We start from the raw sequence: 27,518 nt of genomic DNA, 5'->3' as shown, positions 1-27,518 counted from the left end.
TGCAACCTCTGTCCAAAGGAGACGGTGCTTGGCCACAAGGTATCAAGTTAGGACCTACCATCAATATGGGGGAATACTTGATTAATCGAGTATTTGAGGAAAAGTCGATAGGATAATTGATTCAAAAAGATTTGCTGGTGACATCCCTACTGTTCATTATTTTATACCCTCTATGCATTCAGCAACAAAAGTAAAATAGATTGTGTGTTTTTGTGTTACAATGGAAGAAGACTACCAATTGACTACTGAGGTAACCCTTTAATGGTTGACAGGCCATAAATACACAACTTGTAGTTTGTTTGAAATTATCCAAAGCAAGGTCAATAACTGTAATATTGAGTGTTTGGTGCAATTTTTGAAATCGTATATTCTTCATACTGGCATCCCGCTTCTTACCAAGATACAAATGCATTAATATGTTATCGACATCATGGTTATCAAATTAGACTATTAGCTTAGCATTGATATACTGTAGTGCAGGGGTGGGCAATTCCGGTCCTCGAGGGCCGGAGTCCTGCAGGTTTTAGAGGTTTCCCTCCTCCAACACAAGCTGATTCCAATCAACAGGATCGTTATCAGGCTTATGCGGAGCTTGCTGATGAGCTGATCATATGAATCAGGTGTGCTGGAGAAGGGAAACATGCAAAAGATGCAGGATTATAGCTCCCGAGAACCGGGTTTGCCCACCGCTGCTGTGGATTATTTCAAATATCTCTGACTATACAAACATCTGATGCAACATGAGAACATCCACACAAATGACCCCCCCCCTCCAAATTTCAGAAAAAGCCGTCATCTTTCAGCATAATTTGAACGCACATGTACACAAACCGGCACACACAAACACACACGTATATTGTCAAAACGAGATAACACTTAAAGTGTGTTTTGTCGCGTTTTTCTGATCAGTCAGAGAGCCGTGCGTTAGAGAATACAAAAAGATCAATTTGCCCTCAAATACTGACTTTGTTATATTTCTAAATATTTTTAAAGACTCTTAAAGGAGACGGCGACCATTTTGTTTCCTGTACACGTTAAATACAATAAAAAATACTGACGTGAGGTTCCGTCTTTATCCTTTATCAGGCGAAAAGAAAAAGAAAAAGAGAGGATCACAGAAGCCCGAAAAAGTCGTAACAGTTTAGTTTTTTTTCCCCCCCTCGAGAAAGTGTAATATAAAGTATGACCTTTTTGATCTTCCGTGTGGGAGGATTCCCTCTTGTGACAGAAACGAGAAAAACAAAAACATAAATTAACCACAGTTTACCCTTTCCCTCATGCTTTGACTGGCAGCAGACACAGTGACAATGACGCAAACAAATGTTGACTCGTGGCGCGGCAACGGGAGACACAAGGGGCGTAACGGTAAGGGATTTTATTTTTTCGGTATGCGTCCACTCGAACAAACTCACAGGTTTTTACCAGAGATAACTGTTATTTACACTATTGACAATTATTGTAAGACTACCTTTTTTTGTTGTTGAAAAAAACTACAATTATGAAATCTGAATATTTAAAGAAAAAAGTCCTTAATTTTGCACGGAAAAGGATTTTATTAGTGTAACCTGTCTCATGTTTTAGCCATACATTAATTCAATAAACAAACGCAGTGCAGCTCAGCCTCTGGCTTGTGGGCGTCACGGCTAACAATAAGCTTCTGGGCGGCACGGCTAACGTAAGTCACCCAGCCTCCTTGTTTTTTTTAGTAGCTCAGGATCCACCAAGGAAACGCTAAGCGCTAAGATAACTGTTGCTGCTCTTCTAAGGTACTAATACTCTCCTCAATAATAGTCAGTAAACTACTTATGAAAAGTAGCATTATGTCCAAAGGAGGTCGAAGAGAAGCTAAACATACAACACGAGCAAGGGCGAGTGGGAGACAACAGAGAAGCTACGCTAATTGCTAAAGCTAACTCAAAAAGCAAACAGAAAATGCCTAAATTAGGTGATACGCTTTAACAATAGTTGGACATAACTACATCACCAAGTAAGGCAAAGTTGATTTTGGTTAAAAAGACAGTATTTCCTGAAAAAAAAAGTTCTGTAAATATGTAGTTTTATTGGAGAATTTAGCATAATGCTGCTAAATGAGTTCCTCGTTATTCAAAGAAGGAAGCCGTTTTGTGTTTTTCCATTTGACAGTATTTTACACATTATTTTGTTAGTCTGTAATTTATGAGAGAACTTACAGATAGCATTTTTTGAACGTTTCATTATCTGTTTACACAAAAAGAAGAAATCAGTGATGTTTTATTCCTTTACTGTACCCAATGTGAACCGAACTATCTCAGGAGTCCTTGGTTTTACGAGCAAGTTCTGTTCTTACGGTGGCGATGTATGCCAAATATTTGTGAAAACGGGCATGTATTGTATGTAGTCTGTCACTAACTTTATAATTCAAGTAAATGTTTGAATGGAAAAACACTTGTTGGCCGTGAATATAAAACAAACGAAAAACAGCTGAACTACTGAGGACCCCATGTACCGTGATTTTTGGCATACCGTTACACCCCTAGTGAGTTAAAAAAGAAAAGAAAAAAAAAAGCTATAAATGCCAATAAATTCTTCCAGTGAGTTGTGTTCCGTGAAGAAAAAGTTAGCACTTATGCATGAAAATCGGACCAATTGAAAACCCAAGTCATTGCGGGGATGAAGGGAGCGGAGGTTTTGCAACTGCGTCTCGCGTGGCCGAGGCATCAGGGAAGGATTGCCATTCATTTGGCTTTGATTTCCGCATAACTGCTGCCGTCATCCCCCCTCCCCTGGCCCCCCTCCCCGGGCCCGCCCAACTCCAGTGCCGCGTAGTTCAGCTCTCGCCTCTCCATCCCCGCCAAAGAGCCTGCAGGTTGGAAATCCCCGTCTTCTCCCTGCGGCACAAAAAAAATATATTGCTACATTTATTTGGTTTGAGTGGGTATTTAACAACTTTTTGTGAATTGACAACTTAAAAAATGTTGGCAATTTTTTGCTTGTAAAACAATAAACTTGAAAATTTGCTTATTCCTAGTTTTATGAATGGAAAAAAAATCATGCCATGAAACAAAATTGAAATATTCCAAGAAAAGCAAACATCATATTGTGAAGGGAAAAAAAGATGGAATTTTCCAAGAACAAATTTTTAATATTTTAAAAAAAATCGAAATTTTCAAGCAAATAATTTAACAGTATTACTATTGACAACTCTTGTAAGATTGTGACTCCAGAAATAAAATCTGAATATTTAAAGATAAATAAATTGTGAACAAATAATAAAATAAAAAATAATAATAAAAATAAAATCTGTACTATTTCCCAATAATATATAATTTTTTTAAACATATATTTTTTCTTTTTTAGCTTTACTGTAACCACCAAAATGGCAACAACAAAAAAAAATCATGTTTTGTGTGTGTGCGTTTCAATGGGAAAACTAGCAAATGACTACTCATATTCCCCACAGAGTACCCAGAGTTGCGTGTAACACACGTAAAGAAGTTAGTGATTACTGGTGGGACAAGGAGACTTGAGACATGTGAGGTGGGCACGTGTGGAGGTTAGCAATGAAGCAGCCATGCAGACGACACTTTGACGTAGAGGAAAACAAAACGGCGTACAGAATAAAAAAGCGCATATGCCAGGGTGTGCGGATCGCCGTGACTAAGAAACCTTACCGTGCTCTCCTCTAGAATGGAGTTAAACTTTGAGCCCAACAGCTCTGTCTTAAGCTGTGCAGGAGTTAAGGGAGAGAAGAAACAGACACAAGAAAAGGGGAAAAAAAACGCAGAGAAGCGATGAAAGCAAGAGAAAAACAGTGTGTTTCCAAAAAGGTCATGGTTGGGGTGAGGTCTCGTCACGTGTGAAGGGTTGGGGACGACGACGACTAGTTTGACTTAACATCTTACTTAGCGTCATCGTGAGAGTCATCGGCATGTCTCACCACTTTCTTCCTCAGATTTTGTTTGTCCTTCTTGACTGCGCTGTAGTACAAAGCGGGGTTCTCCAGGACCACGTCCTGCCTAGGGATGCCATTCTCTCTGGGAAGGAGGGGGGGGTGGAGTCACATGATCAGACTCGGACCTCGACGCGACACGCAAAGCCTGGGCATCCATTTTAAAACGACAAGTGTCGTCAGGTTATGCTGAGTGACGTGGTTATGTCATGGGTTTAGTCGCAGAGGGCAATCTCTCAGTGATGATTTGGAAGTTTTTAATTTGAGGCAGGGTCCGAATAAAGCAACTTAGTGTATTTAGCCAGGGGTGAGTTAAGCTGTGTGAGAACACGGGATCATGCCTGCAGAATAGTGTATAGATAAAGGGTGTAACGGTACGCCAAAAATCATAGTTCAATACATACCTTGGTTTTAAGATCAAGGTTCGGTTCACACAGTCAAGTGAACCCGCAAATGTTGAATCGAGGCAACAGGACTCTCGTTTGCTCAAGATGTTTCAACTATAATCCAAAAGGCTTCTCAAGTTCCAAAGTGTGGAGTCTCCCCTTTTATGTCCCTGTTGGGTATGTTTCCTGGGGCTGGTCCCAATATGGTGGTAGCTAGAGAATGACCATCCTCCCCCTACCAACCGATTTATTCGCCTGCCTGGTTGGAAAACTTGGAACGACGCAATCTTTAGGACAGAGATCAGATGTCAGGATTTTCTACGGTAGTTTGATGTAGATGTCTTCTTTCACATCTCTATCAAACCAGCTGTCCCTTCCGTTCAGCATTTGGACATTGTTGTCCTCTATAGAGTGCCCCTTCTTTTTGAGAGTCAACTGAACTGTTGACTCTGGACCCGAAGAAACTGTTCTCTTGTGTTGTGTCTTGCATTTGGGTTGCTTGGTTTCCCCAATGAACCGCATAAACAACATTGCGGAGTTTCTTGGGGTTTTGTCCTTGAGGTGGACGAGTTAGAGGGTATATATATGTTTGGAGAAAATCCTTCAGAGTTTCTTCGACAAACCATCCACATCAGGGACCAGAATATTCCACCTCCTGTCGTGTCCCCACAAGTTTGGGTGTTGTGGCCCTTCTGGCAGATTTGACAAAGGCTCAGTTAGGATACTCTTACACCCTTCCTAATGTGCGTCTGCTCCTTCTTTCGTCCATTGACGGTGGTAGAGTTCTTCTCTGCGGTGTCCTTGAGAATTTAGGACTGAAGAAGCTTTCGAAACATCTTCAACAAAGAAGAGTTCAGTTGCCTCAATTCGACGTTTGTGGATTAGCATGACCTAGATGACGGAGAATCGACACAGGCAAGATGTAAAACTGCTTTTCTTTTGTGTAAAGAGGAATTGACTTAATAACATTTGGAATTAAACACTTTAAACCGCTAGTGGGGAAATTCTACAATAAATGAAAGATTCTCAAACAAAATACGTCTTGTAGAAAAGTGCGCCATCAATTGTTGGTCTTACGCAAAAACGTTTCAAGTATTTCTGGGAGTTGTAGTGTTTGCGTTGACTATGTTTTCTATTCATTTAGATATACTTCCTAATAAACCATTGATAGATGGCTACTCTCTGTTGTAACACCATTTCTAGCCAGGCCACTGTTAAAGGTTTGTGTTAATTTCCTACTTTTTGTTAGCTTTAGGGGTTACCACAACTTCTCTGTCCTCTCCCAATCACATGTCCCATTTCTAATACACACCTCGGACTGACTGGTCCTTGTAATTTTGTAACTATTCGCCACCATGGAGGCGAGAATTAGTAGCTTGGAAGAGTGGCTTCGTACCCTGTAGGGGAAGAATTAAGCCGCGGTAGCTAGCTGTAGCAGGTACAGAACAAGCTAGCTTGGTATTTCCTGAACTACTGGTAAACAAAAGAGGCTGGGTGGTTGAAGAATCTCAAACTGCCAAAAAAACTATCTTGGCCAAAGCTTCTACAAGTCGGAGGCTGATCAACACCGAGTTCATTATCAGACTACATGTGGCGCTGTTCAACTTCTGAATATATGTACCATTACACCCCTTAGCATACAGTTAGTTGTTGTTGAACTCATCAACCAGGAAGCAGACATCCAAGGATTTGATACTCACGTCCACACCAATCCCACTTTCACACATGACGCGTCAGTGCATTTTAGAATGGATGGCGAGGCTTAAGTGTTTCCTTGGATTTCATTGAGGCGGGGAAACAACCTCCGCCTCACATTTCTTGTCGTTTATCCTCCTCGATACTCACTTCTTGTTGTTGTGGCCCACGTATCGCACTGCCGCGATGATGAAGGCAATGACAGCCACTCCGCCGATTGTACCCACGATAACGGCCATAAGGTACTTCTCTGGAAAGCAAGGCAGCGTTACAGTGAGCAGGATTCAACAATGAAACGGATTTTCAGATACCTGTACTTTACTTAGTCAGGATAAGCTCTCTAATTTGTTCTCAACCTTCATAAATAACCACGCAATTTAAAAAATATATATATTATTTTTTTTTTTTTTTAAAGGCAAGAAAATGTAAAGTCAACCTCGGTTGATTGCGATCTTGGGGACTTTTATAGGGGACTGCAGTGACATAAACCAGGAAGCATTAACGACAATGATGCAACAGATTCAGAGAATCAAAATAGTTTGCATTGATAACCTTACTGATGAGAATAGTTTGATCTTTTTGTCTGATGTGTGGTGAATGTGTTGTCTTGTGCCAAACTAAAAACTTGGCAGCTCCTGGCATTCAAAAATGCTCAGGCTAATATGAACAAAACGGTGTACTTTTTTTCAGTCATCAAAGCTAATGTTGTAGGTTTTGGAAGTAGGTTGGTTCACAACGCTAACAATGCTAATGTAAACAAGTTTCGATGGCTTTACAGCCTGAGCCAACGCTAGCTTCTATTTTTCGTCCCAGTACAAGCACGATGAAAATTAAGTACACTTTGAGTCTGCTTTTATAATATGAAATATCATTTATGGGTAGAGTTCTGCTACTCACTCTCCTGCTGCAGCTCCAGGAGGACACTTTCTCTCCCGTACATGTTGGAGATGCTGCAGTGGACGTTGACGGCGGGGCCGCCGTTGCTGGCCCGCTCGCCCTTCTCCCGCAGTTTGATCATGCCCGTGGACGTCTGGCCGTCCGTGTGCGTATAAAAGTTGTAGCGGCCCTCTGTCTCGTTGATAGTGATGTTCAAGTCGGGCAGGTAGAACTCGATGGTGGGCTCGGGGTTCCCCGAAGCCATACAGACACACTGGACGCCCTCTCGCACCACCGTGCATTTGGACTCGTCCAGAAGGACGGGAGCATCTAGCAGAAACAACACGGAAACAGACTATTTGGAAAATTGCTAGCGGTGTCACGGTACTTGAATCCAGATTTCTCAGTACGGTATAGAGGTGCGCTGGGATACATTGATTTCATATTTTCTTTTTAAGATTTTATTTATCGCACGTATATGTTCCTGGTCATCAAACCAATGTTATTGTTTTAAAAAGACAACTCAAAATAAAAAACTCAAAGAGGGAATGCTAAGTGCTAAGCTAATTTGTTCCACATGACCTAGCTACCACAGATATCTCTCCTTCTACAGTGTGGAGACACACATGCAACTCCATAGTAAACCACAAACCACACTTATTACAAGTATATTTATTGCTAAGGGTTTAAGCTAAACACACCAAGCACGGGAGAGGACAGAGAAGCAAGGCTAACCGCTAAAGCTAACTTAAAAGTAGCAAACTACATTATAGTGGAACATAACCCATCCAGATTTAAACTGTTATACATACACAATTATTTTTTTATTGTGTACATAATTTGTAGAATATATATGAATTTTATTATACAATTTACTGCTTGCAACTAATTGTTTTTTAAATTTAAATATGCAAATTTATGTTTAATAAATGTCAATGAAACTGTTCCTGCTTTTACAAAAATAAGTTTACGCAGTACTACACCGCATGAAAACCAAACAGGTACACAGCACTAAGAACTGTAACTTTTGTTGTACCATGACTTAAAAAATGTATTTCTTGTACTATCAATAAAAACTTTATTCGTATAGCATCTTTGTGTTTCCCAGAACATGTAATGGAGAAAATAACATCCTACTAGAATTTGTCATACTCACACTCGACGGTGATATTTAGGGAACTGCTGGCACGGCCGTGCTCGTTCTCAGCCAGGCAGCGGTATTGGCCGTCGCCCTGCGGCGTGATGCCGTCGATCTCCAGCACGGACAACTCATCGGCGGTGATTGTGCCCACCAGCTCGCCGTCCTTCAGCCAGGTGAGTGTGGGCGGCGGGCTGCCCTGAGTGCTGCAGTGCAGCGTCAGCGAGGCGCCCTCCAATACGGTCAAGGAGTCGTTGACGACAGGCTCGCGGGGAGGGTCTGAAACATGAGGTTAAATTCTTATGATAGGTCGCGGGCCAAATAAGCCTAGTAAAAAAAAAATGTTGTTTAGTCTGTGGGTCAATTTGCCCCAGAATTAAGAGGAGGGTTCAAGATTCAGCAAAACTCACACTTGACGGCCAAGTAGAGAGACGTATTCATGGCGCCGTAGCCATTGTCGCCAATGCAGGTGTAGACGCCCTCCTCTGCCGGTGTCACGTCGTCCACGGTGAGCGACAGGTTGGACGCCGTGTCCCACAGCAGTTCCTGGTCTCCAAACTTCCAGGAAATCCTTGGAGGGGGGTTACTGTCCACCTCGCAGTGCAGCGTCACCGAGCTGCCTTCCATCACCTCCGAGGAGACGTTCACCCACACCGAACGGGGAGCGTCTGGTTGGACAAAGACGGAGGACATTTGCCTTTACCGAACTATTTTAGGACATATTTGCAGATTTTTTGTACTAATACTTTTATTTTTTGGGGGTGAGTTGGCAGTTTTTTTACTTACACTTGATGTCCAGAGAGACAAGTCTCTCATAGACCAGAGTGGTGTTGGGGTAGTACACCCTGCAGCCCAGCAGCTGGCCGTTGTGCACGGGCCTGGGGGTGAACACCAGAGTGCTGGACCGCACGGCGGTGTTGCCCTCCTCCACGTAGTCGGGGCTGAACTCTGGATCGGGCAGGTAATCAGTGTACATCCACTGGATCTCAGGGTTCATGTCGGGGCAGTTGTCCGGGGCGTAGCAAGTCAGCGTCAGGCTCTCGTCACTCACGATCTCATCCGGCACGTCAATGTTGGGTTGATCTAACGGAAGAACCATATTACGCTGTGACTTTGATGCTAAAGTGTGGTTAAACGTCTTGGACCCCTTACATCCACCCCCCCCCCCCATATAATATTGATCTTACCCAAAACTTTAAGATCAGCAAAATCCGGAAAGGTGTACACGTTGGCCCCACCGAGATCAGCGCGAAAGTAATATCTTCCCGAGTGTTCCGGTGCAACACTGTTGATAAGCAGCGTGCAGTTCCTCTGCTGCAGGTCGCCCAGCATCTTGGTGCGACCCTTGTAGCTCTCGTGCACTACGTCCGTGCGGGTCTTGAACACCACCGGCGGGAAGAGCTGCGGGTAGGGCTGGCCGTAGTACCAGATGCCGTGGACGCCGCGGTACGGCCTGATGCCCGGCGGGTACATGAAGGTGCACGGGATAACCACGCAGGTGTTGGCCATGGCCGAAATGTCCCGCGGCACCCAAACGTTCCATTGGGAGCTGACATCTAAAACAAGACATAAGTAAGAAAAGTCTGTAATGTAATCAAGTCTTTCATAAATTGTAGTCCCAAGTCCTGAACACTGACACCTGAAGTGACTCAAATCAAATCATGTGACCTCTGGTTAAGAACACAGGACAACTGTATGATTGACCTTTTGGACTTTCCACTCGTTCCTTACCATTGACGATTAGCAGTATCGGTAAGAGCAGCTTCGACCACCGCATGGTGTCCATTCCACGCCTCTGGAACACACAAACATCTCGTTAGTTCTAACGCATGCATCATCACCATCTGAAAAATACATCGCAAATGTGTGAGTGCGTGAGTCACTTCCGTCATCGAGCACTCAAAGTTTCTGCAGCTTGAGGATTAAATGGAAAGATATGTCACCGCATCTAATACCTTGGGAATTGTGATGATTCAAAGCAAACAGATGTTTCACAGGAAAAGTGCTCCGCTGGTGGGTGTATGCTCACACCCAGATGGCTTGATAACCTTCTTCTCTACAAAACAAGAGAAAGTAATATTAGATATTAGATAACCGTCAAGACCGTCAAGACGCCACGCTCTGCCAACATTAGAAGGCAAGCCACCAAATTCTGCAGCTGATTTTCCCCCCCCCCCACTTTTTCCTGTGGGCACTACTGATCAAGCTTGACACACAACATGACATCATAGTGATGAGCGATAGCGAGGGAGTTTGTAATTCCAAACGGCGAAAAATCCTAGCATCAGTGGAGTCGCTCATCATCATGGCGTAAGCCCGTCCAATGAAAGCCTCTCACTGTCGACGCATCACATCAGCTTTGTGTGGGTCACTGACGCCGTCTGTGCTCCACGGACAGCGGACCGGTGACGCACTATATAACAAATGTTACAAAGTCTCTCTGGAAAATATAGTCTTGTATTGTAAAAAGTGAGTGGAACCGGCAAGGAAGGAGGATTTATGCGTCACTGGGTGGCAGCCGGTGTGTGCAGATGGCAGGCCCAACAGTGGATTTTGCAAAGTCGAGCTGTGTTGAATGCAGCTCAACATGGCACAAGCCATATTAGCTGTTGCTAAAAACAAAATGACGGAGTGTGCCATGTGGCTCGCTTTCACACATACCGTAGGTCCTACTCTGTAAACACTGTGCTATATGGCAAGTTTTAGTGGGCTTTATAATGAACTATATAGGCCAGTATATAAAATTACTTAAATATCATCTGGTGTTAAAAAGATGGACCACGTAGGTGCGCATACAGCAAAGACTGTCCACTGGAACCCCAGGCTCAGCTCGCTCCTCCCAGGCAAATAAACTCATTTAGGATGAATCACCTCAACTTTCATGGAGCAATTACTGTACTACTTGCCTACTTTTGACAGGGCATTGATTTTTTTTTTAATGCCAACAGAGATGTCTTCGATGTCTAACCAGAGTTTATAAGCCATGTTCCCACTAGTTCGAAATAACTATACCAAGGGGAGCTTTGTTTGTGTCCTTCAGTCAAAGTAGCAGTTAAGTCATTACGTCACGTCTATGCTAACTTCTATTGGCCTGATTTAAGCACTTCGCGTCATATGTTAGCACCAAGCCACCTTTTGTTGGATGAAATTATATTGTTTGGCTGCATTTACAGCTTAAATACAACATACAATGTTTAATTCTCTTGAATTTTATTTATCAGTTTTACTGCAAACTTAAATTGGGAGTGAAAAACTAGCACGCAATGCTGCTTACCAGTATTTAGAGCAAGCGAGCGCTAAGGTCTTTATTTATTTGATATATCAATTTGAGTTTTTTTGTGTTGCCACTGTCAGGAATGCATCCCCCACGATATGAATTGTCAGTAAAGTGTGCTAGTGCAAAGTCGCCCTGAGATGTCCGGACCCACACAATTCCGATGTTGCGTCAAGCTCCGCCATCTGCACGGGGACAAAAGGCAGAGAGCTGGCCGAGTGAGTCCAGGCCGAGAGGCGGTGACCCCCCCCACACACCGCTATCACCCCCCACCCCAGCCTTCACAATGGCCTCATTGACGAATGGACAAACGAGAGCATACGCTTTCCTCGTACAAACCACTTGCCTCATACCAGCCTCAGCACCAGGCTCCTGCTCCCTCTTTCACCGGCCTCTTGTTTGGCTTCCTCGACCACTCGGAGATGTTCGATTTCTGAAGGGCAGAAGAACAAAAGTCAGGGAGGGAGTGAATATAGTTATGAAGTTTTCAGCATTTTAGCCCCAGCTTAGTAAATGTTTGCCACTGCTGTAACGTCGGCCCAAGACATGAAAATACTTGGTATTCATTAAAAAGGTAAAACAAAAAAACGTTGATGCAAATCTATGTTGAGGAATGTTTGGAGGCGGGACACGGTCAGAGGTTCCGCCCAGTATGCATATGCATGAAACAAAAGGCACTTGTCCTGTGTAAATAGTAACATTGAAATATTAAACTAAATATTACTAAACTGAATAATTCCCATACCATTTTCAAGAAATAGGATACAAATAATAAACGTAATGCTGTGGTCACCAAACCAGACACCCTCAACACCTTGAATGCCTTGGCTGCACCTAGAAATTCTGTCCAAGGTTATGAATAGAATCGGAGAGCACAACCTCACTGGAAATGTATCCGACATACTGACAAGCTGGACCAAACTCTGGCACCAAACAGCCCATACTCGGGCGTCCGGTACCCCATACATAGTGCGCACCCCCACAAGATCCTCGGAGGACACAGTCCAACGGCTTCTCTAAGTCCACGAAGCACATGTAGAATGGTTGGGCGGACTCGAGGACCCTGCTGAGAGTGTAGATCTGGTCCACTGTTCCAAGGGACAGGACGAAAACCCCACTTCTCCTGCTGAATCTGAGTTTCGACTTCCAATGAAACCTCTCCAGCACCCCGGAATAGACCTTACCAGGGAGGCTGTGGAGTCTAATCCCCGCTGTAGTCCACACCCTCCTGGCACTCTCCCCACCCCAGTCTGCCAATCCAGAGACACGGTCCCTGATGTTGCAGAGGCATGTCAACCAGGACAGTACCACAATATCCGGAGTCTTTAGGAACTCTGGCCGGATCTCATCCACCCCTGGGTCCCTGCCACTGAGCAGTTTTTTTTAACTTCCTCTGTGACCTTCAACCCCAGAGTTAGGAGTGCCCGCCTCAGAGATGCCAAACTCTGCTTCCTCATGGGAAGGCGCCAGTGAATTTGAGGAGGTCTTTGAAGTATTCTCCGCAGTCTGTTTAGAAACTACAATTTAAAATTAAATGACATTTTCTGGATTTTTTTCTTTGTATTTATTCCCTTTGATAGAGTTCTTTTGTTGGCATCATAATTATCGATATTTGGTTCAATCCACCCATTGTTACTAACTGGATCTTGAGTGTGTGGTTCATAAATCTAGCACATAACATCCGGAAAACTACTGAAGACGGGAATGTTGAGTGTCGGGTCTATTACCATTCGGCATGCGGCATTCCGCCCACACTAGACGCATGTTAGCGTAAGACACGCTGACACGCTCGGCGGCGTGGGTTGCCCAACTATGTGACCTTCCTCTTCATCTTCCTCCGTGGCTTTTGTGCTCGCCATTGTCCAGACTGCTCAACACAATGGAGCTAGTGCCAAGCAGGACTTTGGATACTAGCGGCCATAGCTTTCGACACAACAAGGCTGGATATGCGAGTGACCCTCTCCCCAGCTTTACGGCATCCGACCCCTGGCTCTAATAGTACCATAAAAAAAAAAAACTGCTGGATGATGGACTTTGTTCTCCTATTTCATGTTGACGCTGTTAAATAATAATAATAATAATAATAATAATAATAATAATAATAATGAGCACTTTTGTTAAAACTGTCAGTAGTTGATTTTTTGGGTGGACTCTACCAGACACCCGCGTCATGCTATCAATGTAGCAGCCATGGCTACCATCAGCTTGTTTACAGTGCTAATGCTAACTGAGTATTGCTAACGCTATTTTATTGAAGCTGGTTATACATTTTGTGAATTTAAGAATCTAGCTTGTATATGTTAGTGAAGGGTGTAGCTTTTGAGGCTACATTGACATCTAGCGTAAACAAGAATCAATCCATTTTACTTTATTTAATTACCTGGTTGGCACCTTTGGGTTATGTGTAAAAGGCAACGTTGTATAAATGCCAATCCTTCTGCTACCACTTAGATAGGACATTTTTTTCAGGATCTCTGCACTGGCTCATAAAATATACTTCAACATACGGAATTGTTCTTGTGCCAAGAAGAACATTTTCATTGTGACTACCTCCTGCCAGTGCGCTTGAAAGGGGCTTTGCGGAGGGTGCGAGAGAATGAAGAGCTTGTGGGCACAAACACTGGCCTGCCATTGTGTGCCACGGGATAACTAGAGGATTTTTTTCCCCTGCATCAGGCCCGCTCACAGCGTGCACTTTTCTGCCGAGCCGTGACGCAAGCTAAGAGCTCCTCGCATACCCATTCCGACCAAAAATAAATAAATAAATAAAAAAACACTGAGAGCAGCAGATGGTCTTCAAGCATGACAACTCTCCCACACACATAAACACTGAGTGGTGCCAGTGTCCAATCACTTGACGTGCCACAGTGAAAGCTGCTAACCAGTTATATGTAGATAAGATAAGGCGAGTAATTTTACTCCATGGTAATGTTTGACTTTGAAAAACAGTGCTAGCTGAGTCAAAAGGTCAATTTTGCATTATTGGGCTGGGACAAAAATATCAATGCCGCAATATACTTTATCGTATCTGAGCGATGGTGGATCATTTCGCAGTGAGCTGAGAGTCAAAGCATCCGATTGAGAGACTACAGGTGGGATAAAATATCAATATTGTGACATATCGTGTTGTATCATCTTTGCAGATGAACGATTGACGTTTAGATGTATATGGCCTTACAAAAGAGTGGTGAGAATTGATGAATGCGTTTGGAACTTCGACATCAGCTGGTGAACCTTCCGCACTAAATATTGAACATACAAATAAAACGATGTATTACCAAAGTATGTAACTGCCTCACTAATACCCGCTAGCTTAATGCTACCGCATAATACAAAATGCCAAGATGGGCTAACAAAACTAGCACTGATATCCATATAGTTACAAACTTTTAAACAACGTGTATTTTAACTCTAACTTGTATAAAAGAACATACACTTACAAATATAAAGTCACGTTTGATAACATTTAGGCCTTTACTGTATTTTACTGTTAGACATGATGGCGCTACAGAGAGTATTTAAAGTATTTTTTTTTAGGTGGAACTTAGTGTAAAAAGTTTGAGAAGCGCTGACATAAGGACAACTTGTAGGGAGTGATTTTGAACACAGCCCCGGTGTGTTTTAGTAAAAAGTGAACATGCAAAGCATCTGAGCTGCATTTGGCAGGACTCGCATAACAAGGATCGAGCTGCCAGTGGGCAGATGGCGATCCACGGGCCTCCGCAGCCGCTTGGGAGCGTTGCCTTCCGCTCTGAACCAAAGGGGGGCACTGAACGCTACCCGCTTCGACACACACGGGTAAATACAAACAAAAATGGCGCCAAGTAAGCAGACGTCCCAGGAACAGAGGGAAGAATTTCTAGCAAGAAGCCACTTCTAAGGCAATTCCGACTGACTTCAAAAAGGTCCTCATATATATATATATATATATATATATATATATATTTATTTATTTTTTTTCCTGTATGCTTTCCCCGTCACCCTGGCACGCGAAGTAGCCAGTCGCCACTCTCTGTACCAAGCCCCAAGGCGGCCCGCCACAGCACCCCCCCGCCCGCCCACGCCATCCGCACCCCCGCCACCGAGACCCCCGCCCCGGCCCCCCTCTAACTGTGTGACAATCACTCCTTCAGTGTGGCAGCATTGTTCGCCCCGAGCCACTGACATTGGCCACAAAGGGACACACTGTTCCTTTCCATTTGCCTGTAACGCTACGCTACGCTACGTTGCGTCGTCTTGTTAATACCTCCACCAAGGCATGTCACCATTGGCTACATGATTGATTTGCTCAAGAGATCTAGTGGAAGATTTCATTGGCGTAAAAATAAAGTTAACTTACATTTCAAAACTAATAATCCTTATTGTAAATGATGAAATGGAAATACAAGTTAAAGACAACTGAACTGTACTTACTGTAAAAAAAAATACCAATTTGCTTGTTTTTTGTTTTGTTTTGTTTGTTTTTAAGTCTGTGTATCTTTTCAGTCATCCGTGTCATAGTAATCCACAAAGGTTGAACAGAGGCTACTGGGCCTACTTTTAGCAATTTAGGCAACTATGCTATTAGCAGAACAAATCTTAAGTGGGGGACACAACCAAAAATTGGGCTGAGCATTTTCCCTCCCTAACTGTCAAGGTCAGCAAGGATGTCTTACAAACATTATTCTGAGCTATTCTCCTGTAGTGTTGGGTTTCCTGCCGGATCTGCTCAAATGTTAAATCTGTTCAATACTTCCAATAGCAAAAAAAACCCCAGTTAGCATAGCTTCTACTAAAGCTACACAAAATGCATTAATTCCACTTTTGTTAGGTTTCCAATGTTTTTGGGGGCTGCAACCTTCATACTATGCTTGACTTCATCATAAAACACTGCATTACTGCCACATTCCACAAGGTCAATTTCAAATGAACTTCACATCAATAATTCCCAAGGGGGCGCTAGGACCTCCAAAACTGTACTAAACACACTATAGCAGTCTTTGTTCTTTCTGGGACTCAAGCCTGCCTGACACGGCACAACACCGTAAAGTGGACGCCAAACAATTCCCTTTTTCTCTTTCTGCCTCTCACCTCTTGATCACCATTAGCGCTTTAGCATGTAGCCACTGGGCCCAAAAGGGATAAATAATACAACAACCCCAAAGATTGTCATGTGAATAAAGTTCGATGTTTCAGATCACCATTTCGATACAAATTTCAATTTAAAAGTATACGTTTAGCGTACGAACTTTCTTGCAGCCATGTTGTTAGAGTACTGTGGGGCTTACAAGATACAACTCAACACCGAGAAAGGACCCATTGTGCCTCTGGACACTTGACCGGACCAGAGCTATGTATGGACGGGCGCCAGTTGACAGGAGAAAAATGTTGGAAGATAACAAGAAGAATGTCACATTAATAATAAAAAAAAAAAAAAAAAAAGTTTGATCTTTCAAATGTGGAAGGATGTTTTCCACAAGTGCATTGTGGTCAACCGACGGAGAGCTGACCATAATGCAAGAGCTTTTGATAACATCTGCAATGCAAATTTAATCAACTGCTACAATCATTTGTTTTGCTTCATAAACTTTGGCCCAAAAATGGGATACATTTTAACTCCTGTTAAATTAGAGTCAGGTGTGTGCATAGTAGAAATTAGGGTATAACATTTAATTTATGCTCTCCTTTTCCCATTTGTGTCACTGCCAGGGCAATAATGTTCAACATTCCAACATGTAAAAAGAATTTGGAGAAAAATCACAGTAATAAAAATACAAAAAGGATAGAAATTAGATGGTTTTATCTGAACCTATTTTTTCCTTTTTTCCCCCAATGAGTCAATTTGTTCAGCAACATTTCTGCTTATGTTTGTAATTATTATTTTTCAATTTTATTTACTTGAATAATAATATACAACATTAACTTGCTTAATTTTTAACATTTATAAAACTGAAATAGTCTCTATATAGTGACATTTTGAGGATATTATTGACGGATTCTGGATTTTATTCCTAAAAGATTTTCCACTAATTTTTGTTTTACTTGGACCACAATTCCCCTGCGATGTCCAAATATTTGACTGGAATCTCACAATGCTACTGTAGAAATACCACCACAATAATATAACATTTATATATAGTGACAAGCTATTTAAATTGCATTACTGTTAAATATTATTTCACATTTCTAAACAACATTAAGTTATTGAAGCCTACCAACATTAGAATAAATGAGAGCTCTTACCTCATTAGCCAGAAGGGATAGATTGATGGATGTGAGGCAGAGTCCTCCTCCTCTTCACTGTCTCCCTCTCCCTGTGTGTGATGTCATCTGGTCCGCCCCTTTAAAAACACCCTTCTAGCATTTTCAAACTCAAAATGCTAAATTTTTATTACAAGCTGAAGAAGAATGACAATCTACTTCTCATATACGTAGATGAAGATATTGCCAAATAATTTCCCCAATTGGATAAGTATGAATAACCTTTAAGCGTACATTCATGGCTTCAAGTAACAATTTAACTGTCATTGAAGTGTGAAGGTGAGTTTTTGACTGTACAGAATAAGAAAATTAAGTTGACTCCATCCTGATTTTTAGGGGAAAAAACATTTTCTTAACTGTCATACTGTACAAACATGAAACGAAGTTCACTGATGTAAAACTCAAGTCAACAAATTACTAACACTGCTGATGTTAATGTTGGGGGGAAAAACTTTGGTATCGTCCAAACTTGTTAAATTTCATTGTCATTTGCTTTTTCTATAGACGGGAGGAATCAATGTCAAAATAAAATGTAAAAAAAAATACCAACAAATACTATGAAATGCACATTGTATATACACAATTTGGATTTTTATTTTATTTTTTGGGGTAATATTCTAAAAGCAAATGTCCTTTTAAGTGACAATAAAGCCAGGTATAGTTCACAATGATGGCGGCCTCTAGTGGTTGAAAATGTCACTATGCATAGATGGCCAAGCAGGACAGAGGCTTTATTTGTCAAATACATTTTTCATCATGGTACTGTACAACACAATTTTTAAAACTGATAAAAATTCATGTAGAAAGTAGCAAAGTTATTATATAAAAAAAAGTGTTCTAAATGTACGCTAAAATCCCTCATTGAATATACAGTATAGCTACTAAAAATAAAACCACAAACTAAACATCTACACTTTTGTACAGTTGAAGGCACTTGTGGCAGCCACAATGTTTGATATATAAAATTACACAACAGCACTTTATGCATCTCTTACATACTCATATGCACCCATACTTTTATATTCAATTTCAAACAAGGTTGGTAAGTGAAGTAGTTAAAAAAAAAAATTAGCACAGCAAATTAGTGAAATAAAAACTGTACATTTACTTGCTTTTCTTTGGGGGGGGGGGGGGGGCTTTATGTTGGGTTTGCCTCACACCACCAGGCTCTCCCGGCTCACAGCGCCATTCTGGGAAGAGAAAAATAAATAAATAAAAACACAGATACTGGACAAAAACTTTTTCCATGAGAAATCATCAAATCCCCACATCTGTCCAGGATACTTTCTTCTGATTGGGGCTCATTTGGACAGATTCCCTAGTCTATTTGGAGTTGGTCAAAGTAGGATCTCTGGAATTCATGCAAAATGGCTGACATCCTGTTCAATTTGGGAGAAGGGGCCTTGAGACTTTTTGGGGGGGGGGGGGGGGGGTTATGATATTTCCCTCAATATTATGCTAATCGTTCAAAACCGTGTTGGGGCAAACGTAAAAAATTATTTATTTTTTTTATTTAAAAAAATGTCATTCAAAATTTAAATGTTTACATTTAGATTTTTTTATGCTAAACATTTATTAATTAAAAAAAATCTTTATGTTTAATTTTACTTATTGTATTTTATTGACTTATTTTTATAGTTATAGATTTAGGTGTTATGATAGTGTGTGGATCTAAATGTGCAACGTTGGAAACGTTTATAAAAATGTGCTATATAAATAAAGTGGATGGGATTGGATAAACATGTTCACCCAATTTTGTGTCCATTGGTGGAAATGATATCCGGCCTGATTTTTTTCTTTTACTCTCCAGAGGGCGCTACCGAGTACATTTAGTTGGGGTTGTATGTATTCATTTAAGCGTGTCACATGCTCCATCCAATCAGAACTGATCCTCACCTTGCGCAGGTTGCTTTTCTTAGACGACGTCATGCTTTCGTCGTCGCTGTAAGGCGGTGGTAAAGCGCTGGGTCCCGAAGGCGGATTCAGAGGCAGGGGCGGGGGCCCGCGGGGGGGCGGTCCCCTACCACGGTCCGAACGCTCCCCGTCGCTCTCCAGTCGGTCTCGGCTGCGAGCCCTCTGCTGCTCTCCAAGCCTCTTCTTCTCCATGGCCTCTCTCAGGAGGCTGTCGTCGTAGTCGTCTCTCCTGTCGCGGCCGCCGCCCGGTCGCCGGTCCCTCTCTAGGTCCATCAGGTCGTCGCGACTGCGGCTGCGCCTCCCCGGAAGGGCGCCGTACCCTCCTCCGCCGGCACCTCTTCGGTAGTCATCCGGGGAGTAGTCGCGGCGTCTGTGGTCGTCTCTGTCGTAGTCAGCGCGGCCGCTGCTGCTCCACTCGTCGTCAGAGCTGGAGAGGGGTTACTTTTAAAATGTCGCTCACGTTTAACTGAATAAGGGTGAGGCGATTCAATCTATTTTTTTAGTTATTGGTTATTTATTTTTTGGCAGCAGCAGCATCTGTAGTTCACATAATTTGGAATCAGGAGAAATAAAGCAAATCCCAGAAGGAGAAAAATACTACAAAGTAAAACTTGTTTTGAATAAGTTCATTGTCATTTGAATTTTCTTTAAAGCTACTTACCCTCTCCTGCCTCGGGGCTCGACCGGGTGCCGGCGCGGCGGGTAGTTGTCGCGGTCGTAGCGGCGCCCGATGTCGTCCAGGTTTTCCATGGAGCGGGCCCGGGCCCGGTCGCCCATGTAGCCTCGGCGCGGCTCGTCCGGGCGGCGGTGCAAGTGTTGCGACACACTGCTGATAGTGCTCATGCCTTCGTCAGCGTCATACACGGTAGACAACGGCGGCGGCTGCGGGCGACCGCCGCGGGATCGCGGGTCGGCACTGTCGTGTAACGAAGTCACCTCGCTATGGTTGTCCACTGAGAACAGACGGCAAGAAGTGAACTTTGAACCTACTCTCACCTGGTAACAAACGCATCTGAGGGCCACCATTTGAGGAAAAGCATTTTTATTTGGGATGCAGCTACCGAATATTTTATAAATATAAATATATTTTATTCCTTGATTAATGAGATTTGAAACAATGAATTTTGCATTATTAAACAATAAAATTGCATTATTGTTATTAACTTGGAGTTGCCATCCTAACATTCCACATTATATCTGTGACTAAGTATAAGTGCCTTTAAAAGGTGGGGCCTCCTGGTGAGTGACGTGGGAGTCAGAGAATGAGATTGTGGACTTGTTGTTGTATAATATTAGTCCATGTGGAAAAATTATCCCTTACAAAGCTTTGTGGCAGAGATTTTACTTCAACTTTTTGGTAATTGAATTATTCCAGTTATTCGACCAATCGTTTCAGCCCTAAATGTTATACGTTCTGAATTTATTGCATATCCCATCATGACGCAAAGCAGTTGTGGCTCCTTGTTTATTGAAATGAGGGGAAGCTCTTTTTTTCTTTTCTTTTTGAGGCCTCAGACAGATCATCCAATCAGTACGCAGTAGCCGAATGTCTGGGCCAGCCCACTGTTCCATAAACCACCCGAGATGCTGAGCAGGAAAAAGCCCAGCATTTATCCAATGACCATCCAGTTTGGCGCAGTGGAACAATCCGCTCTATGAAGCAGCGTCCGACTGTGTAAATAAATAAATAAAAGTGCCGTGGAACTGCAGGGATGAATTTGAAGGAAGTCGTGTCAGTTATTTGTGATAAGTAGCTGATTCTGAACAAAAGATGAAGGTATTATTGTGCATAAATTGTACACACAGCACTTTATTTTTGTCAGGGGGAGGGGCATTTAGGGGAAGCTAAGCTTCCCTTTGCAGTCTTAGAGTAATCGCCACTGATTCAAAGTCATGTAAAAAATAATGTAAAAATATCACAATCATCTGCCTTGTAATTGTGCGTACGCCGAGTGACTCACAGCGGTTGTAGTTGGCGGGTCTGGATGGGTCCAGGTTGGCGAGCTCTCTCTCCATGTAGTAAATGGCACGCGTGGCGTTGCCGTCAGGATCCACCTGGATGCGATAGCCACTCCGAGCTAGAGGGTGACCACATTTGTTGAGGAAATTAAACATACCCGCCAGTATTTACAAAGATAACCTCATTTTTGACATATTCGCAGTTCACTATTCACACAGTCTTTCTGTCGACTTACTATTGTCACCACCGCCGCCATTTTGGTCGTGCAACAGAGGCACCTGGGAGCCTTGACCAACTACACACCAACAATAAAATTCAGATGAAATTAAACACTAACAGGAAATGACTTTCTAACAATAAAAAAAATGTTCTTACCGGAGCTGGTGCCGTCGTACTCGCGTCCGTACCCGTTCTGTGAAGGTGGGACCCCGGCGCCGTTGGGCAGAGGAAGCAGCGGCATGGCGGGCTGCTGCTGGACAAGCGGCCCGCTGTAGGCCGGCTGGGCGTACATACTGGGGGCGTAGACGGTGGTGGCGTAGTGGTTGGACATGCCTTTCTTCACCGCCTTACCCGCCTCGTACACTGCGGCACCACCGAGACGCCATATATCATTAATAATGTTCGACAGTAAACGCTTGGGTTGGATTTCCAGCACTTTGCCAACTACCCAACTATTTGTATACAAGCAAATCCAAAGTAAATTTTGCCGAGTACTCACATGCCCGTGGGCAGCAGCATCGGTCGGGGCAGCAGGGGCAGCTGACGTAGCAGCAGCACGTGTGCGGACAACACTGACACCAGCAGATGGCGATCAGAAGCAGCAGCAGCAGGAAACCCAACACTACTACCACCACCAACAACCAATCTGGACAGGAAAAAAAAAAACATATTTACAACTTAATTTGTTGTTCATTAATGTGCATTGTCCCTTTCAAATAAAATGAAATGAATTCATTTGTGAGAGTCTGTCTCTCACTCACTATGTGCTGCTGTTTGGGTTAGCAAATGGTCAAAATGGGCTCAGCAATTAAATGGCACATAGACACCAATTTATAGATACAAGGACAAGTACTGATGTGTGCTAATTATGTCTGGCTATTGTAATAAAATGAACTGTTTTATTTTAATCAATGATCGCAAACTTTTGTTGACCATGGTGTGAGTTCACTTAATAGGACACTTTTTAGAGTAAGAACTCCAACTGTGTGTTTTCCCAAACGGTCACTACAATGTTGCCAGTAACATGCACAGGACATTTTGGTTAGAAAATAAAACTGTGACAGGACAACTGAAGCGATACATTATCACACCATTGCTTACCTCTGGAGTCTGTGTGTTTTGTTTTTTAAATTGAGGGGCAGGCTTTTTTCTCTCCGCGTTATCTCCTGTCTGCATGTATCAGCTTTGGTTGGTGTTCGTTGTGACAAACCGTAGCATGGCGCCAAATGAAAAACAAACTTACAGTACCTACTACATCGTATTTTGCTGTGCTCGGCAGAGGTCATCAAGAATTTGTATGACTCAATAACCACTAGGCTACTAAATTGTCAACAAACGGGTTGAGCCTGTTTATGCGAGGCATGACATGACTTGACTTTGCGCTGCAAAGGCAAACTAAAAGAAAAAAAGAAAACAAAGCGGGAAAAGTAGAAGCGCTACAGACATTACGCTACAATTGAATAATTATGAAATAGAAGATTAAAGAAAGATTTGAAGAGAAGACAAGCATGTTTCCTTGTTTTCATTGAAAAATACATTTGAGGTTACTGAATTTATTAATTTTTTTAAACATTTTGATAAAACCACATAAACCACATCACTGTTTTGTTGGTTCTGCTGTTGTGATTGCGTGATGTTATGTTACCAAGAATGTTCATTTGAGTTCACAATTGAGACCATTTACAATCACAAAATACTAGTTTGTTTGTTTTTTTACTTTTGAAAGATATTTTAATGCCAATTATGGCCTTGTTTTTAGATTAGTAGATTTTAAGACTTTTTAAAGCTACATGGCAATCCTGATATATGTACGGAATATGTATAAATATTATTTTTAATTACCTTTTTTTAAATGCATTAGCCCAGAAGTGGCAAGGAGGTTTAAAAAAAAAGGGGCAGGTATTTTATATTGTGGTATGTTCATTTGTAGTTATTTTTATGCAATTTTTGTTATGCTTTAACAGTGGACCAGAATGACCCAAGAACATCTTGAGTCTACCAGGAAGGTTAAAGCATATTCAAATGGACTCAAATTATTTGTACCCCATTGCATTGAGAAATGCTACAAATGTGTACTTTTGACTGAGTATCTACTAGCGCTCAATCACACTAAGAGGGCTTTTGTACTACCTTCCATAACCAGTAAGTCAATGCCAGGCAGCAGGTCAGTAGTATTTGACTTTCTCTCTGCGAAAGAAAGATAAAGCCACAATTACTGGATCGTGTGCGCTCCCGGAACGACCACACTTGCCCACGAGGCTTTTTATCTTTAAAACATGACTACACCGCATAGACAAATCCGCCGATATTTCCTCTACTTTATCCGATAACTGTTTAATGGGAGGGTCTCTGCGAATCTCACTGATTAATTGATGTGTCTCAATACTTTTGTTCATTTTGTGTTTGTGCGGTAAGGGTCAAGCAAAGGGAAGAGAAGGCCAGTAGTAAGAAGCAGTTGATTGGCGTTTACCCAAGACAATGAGCTCCGTGTAGTCCTCTCCATTGCCCGTGAGGTCCTGCGAGGAGATGACGGAGCACACGTAGACCCCGCTGTCGCCCCACGCCGTCTGTGCAATGTTCAGGTCAGCATCTGGTGGGGAGGAAGCAAAAGAAGATGACCATGGAGGGTGTAAAGCAGCAATGTGTACTGTCATCTACTTTACCTGCTGTCTCATTAAGGAATTTATTTAATTTTGGTGGGTGGGTAGGGGGGGATCATGTTTACTTAAATAATTACATGCAAAATTTCAAGACAATTTTTTCCCCACGTTAAAATGTGACTATTATTTTTTATGTACATTATTTGGATTGTGAACTAAATAATGACGAATAATCACATAAATCATCCTAATTACTATGTAAAAAAAAGAAGAAGCCATGAGCATTTTAATGATTAAGCTCTTTATTGATTTTGAAGCTTTTTTTTTGCCACTTTTTATTGTATTTTTTTATTTTATTTTTTTACTATTCTTTCAAAACATTTCACTGGGGGAAAATTCACTTGGGGGGAAATAACTATGCTTGAAATTAAAATAGCTACATCAAAAATTATTTTTTTTCAATCTCAAAAGATTACCAAGATTTTTTCTAACAAAACATTATTTTATTGTTATTTGGCAAAACAAGTATTCATGAAATTAACGACACCTACTTAGTCAATCAATCTAAAATGATTATTAAAAATTGTTTGTTTCCTATTGTTAAAACATTTAATTTCAAATTATTAATAGAAAAAAAATACTTTGCAAAATTAAAAATACCAATTAATTGCAAATAAAATGATAAGCAATTTTGCCATGTTTTTGTGTTACATACTTTTAATGGTTAGGGGGGGTCTATATTTTTCAAGTTAAAAAAATTCCTACAAAATTAAATTTTTGCCACTTCTTTCATTAATTGTTATTAGAGAAACTTGTTGTTTTAAAAAGAAAGTACCTGTTTCAGGTTTTTTTTTTTGCTTTCTAAAGAGATTGTAAAAATGGGCCATTTTTTATTAATTAATTTATTTGATAACCTGACATCTCATTTCTAATTTGCAAAACAACAACAACAACAAACTAATATTTGGAAATTTAACCAGATGAATAAAATCACTTTTTTTTTTTTATAAAATCAGAAAATTTGAGTCTCCAGTGAGAAATAGGCCAATTTCACAGTTAAAAAATTATTTTCAAAGCCCATCCAAGGTCAGGGAGTCATTATTCAAATGACACAATATTAACATAATGCAAAACATTCTTGCTTCACGCTTATTAAGTTCTCCTTAGAAGGAGAATTTTGTATTGAATGTCATTGCACCTTCTGAAAAATAATGTGCTGCGTCTTTTTGCACTCACTGTTGATGACACTAATCTTGCGTCCTTGGTAATCTGCGCCCAGCGTGACGGAGCTACCCTGCTTGGAGGCCACAATGCGCACCGTGCGCTGGCTGTCGGCGCACTCGATGTTGGCGTCGTAGTTGGGGTTGTTCTGCGACAGGATGTTGTCGGCGCTGCTGGGGTTAAGCGCCGCCTGCACCGGATCGCGGCAGTACGACTTATACCGCCACGTGACCACCGGCGGCTGCGTGGCGCTGGTCTGGAAGTTGCAGTTGAGCGTGACGGGCTGGAACAGGATGACCACGTAGCGTTTCACCGGGCTTCTCACCGACACGGCCATGGCCGACTCTGAAACGACATTGAATAAAAATGATACAAACAGTATGCAGAGTTTTTATTGGCTCTAATTCAAGACATGGTCAATTGTATACGACGTGTATGGTGCACCCCACATTCATACAAAAACTTCTTGTGACGTATTTACATGCCTTTAGTTCTTTCACATTTTCTTTCTCAATCATAGATTACAATAAAACAGAAAATATTAACTTGACCACAATTTGGTCAACCCAAATTTTCTGCCTCAAAACTATAATTAATAATTTTAAAGTCATATTTGCTTTGCCCGGAAACTAGTTCAGCCACTTCTCTGTGTTGTCTGCATGGTCTTTTGTTGTTGACGAACACAGACCCTCAGTCAGTATGAGGGAGTTCCTTGTAAGAATACTCAAAGGTTTGGGGTCGCTTTAAACTAAAAGTGGACGTCATTCCTGCCGGGGTCACCTGGAGACGGGAACACCGGAACATACACGACTATGAGCCTGCCAAGTCATCAATGGAATAATTGATGGGATAATCGATTTAAAAAAAAGACTCATTAGTGATAGCTCTATTTTCCATATGTCCAATTAAAATCAAGCACTTAGATCTTATTTGAGTGCAATGCAACCTCACTCAGTGACAACTTGTATACTCTCTTACTCCCACTATAGTTTGAATGTTGTCCTTTTTTTTTTTATTGAAACAGTTTTGGAATGAATAGCAATCCATCAATTGCTTTATTTATTTGTTTTAAAGAGACTTGGTGGGACAGACCGTTTATTAGAATTTCTTGTGTATTTCAATAAAGGCCTGGCTGAAGGTAGAATACATATTTAGCTAAAATAAATTAAAAACCACAATAAGATGGCGAAACAAGTCGTTGTAGGCTTGAACTGACGTAATGAGCAAGTAGTTAACGGTCAAAAACTAAATAAATGAATAATAAAAAAAAAAATTAAAAAAAGATTAACAAGATGTACTCTGACTGCCATTTTGTACACCCAAGTATGTCCAACTGGCTTTAGAAACAAATTCGCAATAAACCAGTTTCACACAACTCATTTATTTCTCTCGTGGTCTGTGGTACCATGAAAACCCCCAAACAGTAATTAAATAAGAGTTATAGATACAATTAGTAAAATGTCCACCGTCTGAAGCGGAAGTGGGCCCACCCAGTTGAGGTGAAAACACGGGCCTTCTTCTTACCTGTCGCCAGAGCTGCGGCGATAAATAACGGCCACAATATCTTCATCCCGCCGTCCTGCGCGAATCACTCGACGAATCTCGTGTTTCTGAATCAAAACTATACCTGAAACCCCACTTTACATAGTGCTCTAAAGACAAACCGTAAATACTCCCCCTCAGCCAGGGAGCGTCAACTCCATTTTGTGACGTCCCGAGTTTCACCGAGGAGGGAAGTACCTGAAGGCACCACGCAGGTGTAAATTCAGACATGTTGCGAAACACGGAGGGGGGTAAAGGCACACGATTAAAATGTATTTTCTGGCAAGCGGCGACTAATTTAACACAACATCCGGTTAATAAGAGCGAAATTGATACTTTAAAATAGAAAGTCGTTTGTTTGGAAACGCCATATTTTGAACACGAATGTAAATTGACACTAAATTAAGTCTCCCACCCCTACTTCGAAAAGTGGTACGTCCCGTTTGGCGATAAGGTTATCACAATGTTGTTGTAATGATTAACAGCCTCTCTGTCTGAGGATTTTGAAAACTCGAGCATTCTGTC

General features: G+C 41.8%; 2 protein-coding genes across 7 annotated transcripts; both read right to left on the bottom strand.

Moving 5' to 3' along the window:
• Window positions 1-238: 238 nt before the first annotated feature.
• On the bottom strand, window positions 239-17,590 carry mag (myelin associated glycoprotein). Of its 5 annotated transcripts, none has more exons than XM_086077955.1 (13): window positions 17,520-17,590; window positions 11,644-11,730; window positions 9,979-10,079; window positions 9,755-9,818; window positions 9,211-9,579; window positions 8,810-9,106; window positions 8,434-8,691; window positions 8,042-8,302; window positions 6,907-7,215; window positions 6,160-6,259; window positions 3,917-4,013; window positions 3,651-3,704; window positions 239-2,867 (listed from the first exon to the last, which is right to left on the bottom strand). In XM_086077955.1, the coding sequence occupies exons 4-13, from the start codon at window positions 9,807-9,809 to the stop codon at window positions 2,715-2,717; spliced, it is 1,953 nt and encodes a 650-aa protein (XP_085934081.1). In that variant the 5' UTR covers window positions 9,810-9,818; window positions 9,979-10,079; window positions 11,644-11,730; window positions 17,520-17,590; the 3' UTR covers window positions 239-2,714. The 5 variants fall into 5 exon arrangements, with proteins under 5 accessions (XP_085934081.1, XP_085934083.1, XP_085934085.1 ...); XM_086077957.1 differs by having other exon boundaries at window positions 9,979-10,074; window positions 17,520-17,543; XM_086077959.1 differs by lacking the exon at window positions 3,651-3,704 and having other exon boundaries at window positions 3,882-4,013.
• A 510-nt stretch (window positions 17,591-18,100) lies between these two features.
• lsr (lipolysis stimulated lipoprotein receptor) lies at window positions 18,101-27,175 on the bottom strand. Of its 2 annotated transcripts, XM_086077961.1 has the most exons (11): window positions 26,976-27,175; window positions 25,467-25,796; window positions 24,101-24,220; window positions 23,761-23,817; window positions 22,130-22,276; window positions 21,787-21,993; window positions 21,647-21,706; window positions 21,413-21,529; window positions 20,113-20,404; window positions 19,434-19,878; window positions 18,101-18,727 (listed from the first exon to the last, which is right to left on the bottom strand). In XM_086077961.1, the coding sequence occupies exons 1-11, from the start codon at window positions 27,019-27,021 to the stop codon at window positions 18,692-18,694; spliced, it is 1,857 nt and encodes a 618-aa protein (XP_085934087.1). In that variant the 5' UTR covers window positions 27,022-27,175; the 3' UTR covers window positions 18,101-18,691. The 2 variants fall into 2 exon arrangements, with proteins under 2 accessions (XP_085934087.1, XP_085934088.1); XM_086077962.1 differs by lacking the exon at window positions 23,761-23,817.
• Window positions 27,176-27,518: the final 343 nt, after the last annotated feature.

This window comes from Leptonotus elevatus, chromosome 6 (genome assembly GCF_054856555.1).
Source record: "Leptonotus elevatus isolate MCC_2025b chromosome 6, RoL_Lele_1.0, whole genome shotgun sequence".
Lineage (NCBI taxonomy): Eukaryota > Metazoa > Chordata > Actinopteri > Syngnathiformes > Syngnathidae > Leptonotus > Leptonotus elevatus.
Note: the sequence above shows the minus strand (reverse complement) of the source record. Positions and strands in the feature narration are given on the sequence as shown.

Bases quoted from the DNA above. Each gene is read 5' to 3' on its own strand.
- lsr (XM_086077961.1), bottom strand. From the start codon at position 27,021: ATGAAGATATTGTGGCCGTTATTTATCGCCGCAGCTCTGGCGACAG. The intron at 20,405-21,412 runs GTGAGTCACTCG...GTCTGTTCTCAG, and splicing joins ACCCGCCAACTACAACCGCT to TGGACAACCATAGCGAGGTG. The intron at 19,879-20,112 runs GTAAGTAGCTTT...ACCCCTCTCCAG, and splicing joins GAGCCCCGAGGCAGGAGAGG to CTCTGACGACGAGTGGAGCA.
- mag (XM_086077955.1), bottom strand. From the start codon at position 9,809: ATGGACACCATGCGGTGGTCGAAGCTGCTCTTACCGATACTGCTAATC. The intron at 8,303-8,433 runs GTGAGTTTTGCT...CTCATGTTTCAG, and splicing joins TCTCTACTTGGCCGTCAAGT to ACCCTCCCCGCGAGCCTGTC. The intron at 7,216-8,041 runs GTGAGTATGACA...TGTTTCTGCTAG, and splicing joins CCTAAATATCACCGTCGAGT to ATGCTCCCGTCCTTCTGGAC.